At 38.4% G+C, this 7,904-nt stretch overlaps 1 protein-coding gene across 1 annotated transcript; it reads right to left on the bottom strand.

Moving 5' to 3' along the window:
* Positions 1–4,608: 4,608 nt before the first annotated feature.
* Positions 4,609–5,897, bottom strand: LOC142172830 (zinc finger BED domain-containing protein RICESLEEPER 2-like). Its single transcript, XM_075236503.1, has 3 exons — positions 5,064–5,897; positions 4,905–4,951; positions 4,609–4,710 (listed from the first exon to the last, which is right to left on the bottom strand). The coding sequence occupies exons 1-2, from the start codon at positions 5,800–5,802 to the stop codon at positions 4,908–4,910; spliced, it is 783 nt and encodes a 260-aa protein (XP_075092604.1). The 5' UTR covers positions 5,803–5,897; the 3' UTR covers positions 4,609–4,710; positions 4,905–4,907.
* Between the last annotated feature and the right edge of the window lie 2,007 nt (positions 5,898–7,904).

Genomic DNA, 7,904 nt, shown 5'->3' with positions numbered 1-7,904 from the left:
TGTGATATGCTGATGATGTCAGTATGAGCAAACCAACCTTAGGGGACGGGAATAAAGAATAAAAGAAAAACAAAAGATAAACAAGTCAGTAAGGATCCTGAGATGTTTGTAGTATTTAAACACATATTGCGGAATGTAAATTTGTGTCCTAATTTGGGAACCTCGTTGTGCACGAGGTAGGCCTAGCGACAAATAAATTTGGAGAAATTTAGTGCTAATAATTGCCTCATTTCATTGATGTAAAAGTAAACACCCAAAATAAAACTAAATAAAATAATGTTGCTAATGGCACCTGGCCCTATTACATTTAAAAAGAAAGCAAGTAAATCTAATCTACTTGGTCCTAGAAGGACCCTCCCCAGACTGGACGCTCTTGTAGATCAACTCTCTCAGCTCACGCAGGTTCAACAACAGGAATGCCCTTGCCAGATGCCCTCCTTCATTTCCTTCAGCATTCTGGCAGTTAATGACCCTCTTCCTCATCTTCCCCTCCAATTCCATCAAGCTGTACTCCAGATATTCCAGCCTTTCAGTAGATTTAGCAGCTCTCTCCTTCCACTCGTTAATCATCTCCATGTCAGCCTTATGCTGCGCCATATGCTCAGCTTCAAACTCTCGAACTCTTTTCCGCAACTTTTTGTACTTCACCTCTACCTCAGCAACCACGTATGACCCGATTTCCTGGCCCAGCCCTTGGCTTAGAGACCCCAGTTATGTTGTCCTCCAACCATGAGGGGAAAAGTATGAATAGCCCGCATGGTATCGGTCTGGCTCGATGGTATCCTTCTCTACAATAATCTTCAAGGTCCACATATGTTGTGCTTCATTCTTATACGGGATGGCGTCTCCTTAGAAATTGGCCCTGAAGTGACACATCTTAGCGACCCATGGTATGATTTGCCTCCTGCCTGCTTGCCTCATAACCCTGAGAGGAGCGTAAGGGTATATGCCCCTCAACCCAATCAACACCAAGTATGGAAAATCTCTGGACCTAATGATGAACTCATTGGCAGGGAACCACTCGAACATCTACTGGACCTGCTCCTCGATCAAATTTTCTAAAAGATGTACCCATCCCACAGCGTCCTCCGGTTGAGCAAACATGTTTAGAATGTAGTTCATTATTTTGGGATGGTGGAAGGCTATGTGATCATTCCACAGCCTTCGTGAAAACTCTTGACGGTATTGTCCCTTTTGGAGATGTTCCAACAGCCAGACCTATAGCAGCAAGTTGCAACCCTCAAAGAAACTAAACCCCTTCTGACATCGCTCCAAAGCCCGGTACATGTCTGCAATGATCATAGGGATGATAGTTTATGTCTCCCCATTGATCCCGTCCACTAGAGTTTTGGTTACCAAGGCCAGCCTAGTATGAATTCTATCCCCTTGGATCGGGAATACCAACATGCCCAAGAAATACATAATAAACACGAAGACCCTACGATGAATCCAACCCAGGGAGGTGATTGAGAACTCATCGTCAATGATACAGTAAGAGCTGTTGTGACCGTATCTTTCATAAAGGAACTCAAAATGTATGTAGGAGTCCTTTAGGCATTTCAAGTTGTCATTTTTCTTCAGCCCTATCATTTTCAGGAATCCCGTAGCAGTGCGATTTTCAGGTGCTAACAGATTAGGGCTATCCCAAGGCAACCTGGCAAATCCTCTTATTTCCTCTAGAAGGGGAGTCATTTCTATGTTCCCAAAGCGGAACACAACCCTTTTCTTATCCCAAAACAGAGTAGCAGCCTCAATTAGCATCTTGTTTGGTTGAAGATCCAACAGAGAGGACAAGTTTTCTAAGACTTTTCACATGGTTTTGATCACATGAAGGAAGATCCCTCTACCAATCTAGCAAAAGTGAGGGTATGCTACCATACCAAATCTGGGAACTTCGTACCTCATTTTCTACAAAACAAAAGAGAGTTAAGCCCTTTCCCCTCCAGGTTTGTCTACTTATACAGTAATGATTAGCATATTGGCACTTATTTCTCCAAATTAACGCACATAATCGTGGTTACGTCCGTTGGGATTATTGAAAACCCGATGGACATTTGGACAAGGCTTGTCTTAAAGGGTTATTATGTGGACAACATATTAACCCGGCTAGGTTTGACCAGGATGCATGTACAATTAACCAGAGTAAGACTGCTATAGAGGTCTAGACTGGGACCCTCAAGCGGACAACTCGAGGGGGAAAGGCATGGAACCATCGAACACACTGATGATCGACTTGTTTTACCACAAATACGCCTTTTCACATTTAAAGGGTGATATATAGGAAGAGCGCAAACAATCATCAAGCATTTCTATAAGATTAATTACGCACTAGTGGAGTATGATGTTGAGCATGATTTATGCAACAATAAAAAGCATGTTGTCAAGTATTTGCATGTAACAAATGATAAATGCGGTATTTAAATAAATAAAAGACAGTTACAGAAAGGAAAACAAAGAGACAAGTCAGTTTCAGGAATAAAAGAATCATAAATGCTTGAAAATCGACAGTTAAATTCAAATAAGGGGAAAGGGTACGTGGGATAGAGCATGCTTGGACTAATTCACAAAAGATAAGTTCGATTTGATAAGAGCCTAAAACTATCCCTAGCAGAGTCACCATGCTGTCGTGCCCCCTTTTTTCCCCTTTTTGACGGGAAAGTCTCGACAGTCATGGGGAAATAACTCGTTTCCTTTTAGGATTTGTGTATTTGAAGAGTCACCACCTAATGGATTATGGTGCGTTAGGATACCTAGAGCAATTAACTCATGAACTAGTTTGCATTACCAGAGATTAGGGTAAGGGCTCGAAATAACCTTGAGGGGAAGGTGTTAGGCACCCCTCGCGGTCCACAACGGTGGGTCCCAGCCGAACTTAAACTATGTGAATTAGTCATTTTAGCAAATAAACAGTTTTAACATGTACTCGCAAATAAAGGCATGATTTTGACATTCTAAGTACCTGTATGATTCAAGTAATGAAAGTAAGGGAAAAGGGTTTGAACAATTTGCACACATGTAAAGAAAGTAAACTCATTTAAACAATGGGAGTTGGGAGAAGGTGATAACAACTAGGTCGGGAATCCAAATTAGAGTAAGAATTTGAGAAGTAAATGCGGAAGCAATAACAACAAGGAATTGAACAACTAGAATTAAAGAGATGAAAATAAAGGATATGGGAAGAATTCAAGGAAAGAATTCCAAGAACTTCCAAGAACGCAAGTTCTATAGCCTTGACAAGATCAAAGTAACAACGTCTTGATTTATGGAAGAAATCAAACGCCTTTACTTAAAAAGCAAATCAAAACAATAGATTCGGATCTTGACCACTTTATGAGTAACTTGAGACAACAATTAATAACTAGTATTAATCGCCTTCTAAGAATACCACAAAGGAATCAAAGATATCATAAAAGAGAAGTAATCTTACTACCTTGAACTAAGAACTAGTAAAGGTTGAAAGATAAATCTCAAAGCACAAGTAACAAAGGTTCAAAAGAACTCTCAAAGTATGATATACTTAATCAATAAATGTAGTGTCTTATGAATCGGATCGGATCGGATTTAGCATATTTCGGATTGAAATTTCGGATTTCGGATTCCAAAAATTGCAATCCGAATCCGATCCGAATTATATCGGATTGGATCGGATTTTTAAATTTCGGATCGGTTTGGTGATCGAATTTTCGGATCGGATTGTACGTATTATTAAGGAATGTGTATAACTGTATATGGATAATGGATGTTACATAATACAATAGCATTTAAAAGACCAAAAATAGCAAACAAATGACTATAAATTACAGCACCTCAAGATTTCACTTTTGGCTTCATTCCAATTAATAAATGTTACTAATGTCTAATAGTATAGACTTATAGTATTGTAACTGTATAGTACTGTAACTGGTTAAAGCTGACAGTCTTTAAAAATATTCAAAGTTATGCAGTTGAAGGCTTGAAGCATAGCAGAAAGCCAGAAACATAGCTAACAAGTAACAATTACAACTTACAAGACCAGAAGCATAGCAGAAGAGCAGAACTGCAGAAACAGAAAATGGAACCAAGTTCTACTGATCATTCTAACAGTTACATAACTGTAACATAGAACCAAAACATAACTGTAACTCCAGAAGCATAGCAGAAGAGCAGAACTGCAGAAACACAAAATGGAACCAAGTTCTACTGATCATTCGAACAGTTACATAACTGTAACATAGAACCAAAACATAACTGTAACTCCAGAAGCATAGCAGAAGAGCAGAACTGCAGAAACACAAAATGGAACCAAGTTCTACTGATCATTCTAACTGTTACATAACTGTAACATAGAACCAAAACATAACTGTAACTCCAGAAGCATAGCAGAAGAGCTGAACTGCAGAAACAGAAAATGGAACCAAGTTCTACTGATCATTCTAACAGTTACATAACTGTAACATAGAACCAAAACATAACTGTAAGTCTGTAACTCCAGAAGCATAGCAGAAGAGCAGAACTGCAGAAACACAAAATGGAACCAAGTTCTACTGATCATTCTAACTGCAGATAACTATAACTGTAACATAGCTAACAGTCCAGTTCTACAAAATTAACTAAAATCCCAGAATTCCCTAATGCAGCAGCTTCAACCAGAATTCCCTAATGCAACAACCTTAAGTTCTGGCACACTGGAACTGAAATCCTCAACCTGGCACACTTTCAAGTTCTGCAATACTACACTTGTCAAAAATGAGAGAGTCAGTAAATGTGTATCATGTCAAGTTGGGCAGCCTGTGCAACAGCCTAATGCAGTAGCTTGACTGCTTGGTGGTAGAACAAAACAATACAATAGAGAAGGCTTAATGCAGCAGTTTGGTTCAATTTATTAGAAGGCTTAAGAAAACTTTTAACATGCCACGAACTCGTACCTTTTATATGTCGACGATGCAAGGCTCTCTTCCGGTATTAATCAAGTCTGTAGAATAAGATAGTAATAGAATAAATTAGTTTAAAAATAATCTAAAGAAACATAACATAAGTATACATTAAACACAAGTAAAGTAATAGAAGAAATAAGATAGTCTTACCCGCTTCAAGTTGTTCAAGATTGTCTAAATCTTCTTCAATTTTAACCGGAGTTGTTGATTCATTTCGAAGCCAATCTTGGACACACACAAGAGCTTGAACCAATCTAGGTGTCAATGAACTCCTAAATGGATCAAGTATGCGTCCACCGGTACTAAAGGCTGATTCTGAGGCAACACTAGAAATAGGAATGGCTAGCACATCACGTGCCATCTCAGCAAGTGCGGGAAATCTGGGTGAATTCAACTTCCACCACCCCAGAATTTTAAAATTTTCAAAGTCTTCCTCAACATCTTCACCCAAATATTTATCTAACTCTGTTTTAGAATCAATTCCTTCACCCTTCTTATGCTTCTTTAAATCTAACATGAATTTTGAAAGCGATGATGAAGAAGTTGATGAAGTTGGAGAAGATGGACATGAACTAGGGGAAGATGGAGAAGATGGACATGAACCGGAAGATGGAGAATATGGAAATGAACCAGAACCACCATTCTTCTTTGCATACACATTGAACAAAGATTCCATGTATGTCTTCACCTCAATTTGTATTTTCACACCTATTGTTTCTCCAAACATGGCAGCAAGAGCAAACGAAAGAGATTGAAACTTGTGGCGTGGATCGAACACACATGAAATAAAAATCATTTTGTTCATCTTTTGTGGATCCCCCCAATACTTATCAAACTTCTCTTTCATATTATTTGCCATTTCTTTCAAGGTAGCATCTTCACTTTGCATCAACTCTTTCAAAGAAGAACCAACAACACATATCTCAAGAAAGTGCACATTAGACGTAATATAAAGTGTACCTGATACCTTCAAGGTGAGTTCATAAAATATTCAAGAAACTTTACAATACGTCTTACACTATCCCAATCACTACTTAAAAGTGGACCTGCCGGCTGTCCATCCTCACAAATACAGTTAGCAATACATGACATCAAACCATAATCAATATCACAATATTTTGTAAAGGCTTCCTCATAAACTGTAGCAACCTTCAACATCAAATATGTGGAGTTCCACCTAGTAGGAACATCCAAGCACAATGATTTTTTAGAATTTATCCTATCTAGATAACAACATTCTTTAAACTTCTTCTATCTTGCTGGAGATTGTCTAATGTACCTAACAGCTTGTCTTATTCGTTCCACAGACACACTCCCTTCTCTCAACCCATCTTGAACAACTAGATTGATGATGTGAGCCATACATCTAACATGAACATGCTTACCTTCCATCAAGTTAGTGTTCCATCTAGTAAATTGTTTGGATAATTCTTTAACCATGACATCGTTAGAACTTGCATTATCAACTGTCACAGTAAATACTTTATCCACCCCCCATTCAAGTAAACACTTAGCAACACCACTAGCTAAATCTTGACCTTTGTGACTAGTAATTGGACAAAAATTTAATATCTTTTTATGCAAATTCCAATTCTTGTCAATGTAATGTGCTGTAACACACATATAGTTAATTCTTTGAATTGATGTCCATGTATCAGTCGTAATACAAATTCTCTGTTTTGATTCTTTAAAAATTGACTTCAAAGCAAGTTTTTCATCATGGTAAATCTCAAAACAATCTCTAGTCATAGTAGTACGAGATGGAATATGAAATAAAGGTTGAAGAGCTCTCACGAAGTCTCTAAATCCATCCTTTTCAACAGAAATGAAGGGTTGTTCATCTATAATTATCATACGAGCTAAAGCCCTCCTACATGCCTCTTGATCAAATTTCCAAGGGATAAGTGAGACATCACCTGTTTGACCTTTCGATTGAAAAGCTAATTTTGTCTGGCTTGTCTCCGGCTTGTGGGGATTGTTCGGACACTTGAGAAGATGTGATAGCAAATTACTTGTACCACTGTTTTTGGTGTTAGCTACATATTCTTCTGGACAGTACTTGCATTTCGCTTTTTTAACACCCTCGTCATCAGTGAACTTACTGAAGTGTCGCAAAGCCACTGATCTTTCTTTCATAATTTTTCTTTTCTTCGAACCAAAATCAGATTCGACGTTGCTTGTGGAATCATTTGAAGCACCACTTTCACCACATTTTACAAGGGCTTGAACTTTATTCACCATCTCTACCTCATCTTCCATCTACGAAACAAAACAAAAAATTAAAATTAAAATCGGATTCAAAATAGTAGTATAGTATGGTCTATTTCTGTTTAAGAAAATCAAGAGTGAAACCCCCAATTTATTTCATCAATTTTATCCGAGAAATAAAAGAGAACAAAGAGACCTAACCCTAGTGTCTTTCTTAAGAATTTCATCAATTCTTAGTGTCTTACCAGTTACCAATGTGGTCGCCGGGAAACGACGAGCAGGAGGGACCAGCTTGAGCGTTGAGGCGTCGCGTGAAGACTGAAGTGAGCAGCACCAGCACAGCAGTCTCTGGGTGCGACACTGCGAGTCTGCGACTTGTGAGGACTGAGGCGTGAAGAAGAGTGAAGACTAAAGCTGTGAAGTAGTGAAGTGAGAGTGAGGACTGAGTCTGAGTTGCTGAGGCGTGAGAACTGAGAAAGTGAGAAGGGTTAAGTGTTAACTGAGAAAGTGAAAAGCAGAACGCAGCAACATCAAAAATTTGTTTATGAGAATTAGACGGAGGCAGCAGACCGCAGAATGAAATAAGGGTTAGGACTTAGGTGACCTAAGTAACCCTAAAAATAATATTATTATTTATTATTTCCTTAATAAATTCGGATTTCGGATCGGATCGGGTTTAAACTATACAAATCCGAATCCAATCCGAAAATCCGAAATTTTAAAAAATCAAATCCGAATCCGATCCAAATATCCGAAATCCGAAATCCGAAATTTAGTGGATCG

This window comes from Nicotiana tabacum, chromosome 18 (assembly GCF_000715075.1).
Source record: "Nicotiana tabacum cultivar K326 chromosome 18, ASM71507v2, whole genome shotgun sequence".
Classification (NCBI taxonomy): domain Eukaryota; kingdom Viridiplantae; phylum Streptophyta; class Magnoliopsida; order Solanales; family Solanaceae; genus Nicotiana; species Nicotiana tabacum.
Note: the sequence above shows the minus strand (reverse complement) of the source record. Positions and strands in the feature narration are given on the sequence as shown.

Bases quoted from the DNA above. Each gene is read 5' to 3' on its own strand.
- LOC142172830 (XM_075236503.1), bottom strand. From the start codon at position 5,802: ATGCAAAGTGAAGATGCTACCTTGAAAGAAATGGCAAATAATATGAAA. The intron at 4,952-5,063 runs GTAAGACTATCT...CTTATTCTACAG, and splicing joins TCTTGAACAACTTGAAGCGG to ACTTGATTAATACCGGAAGA.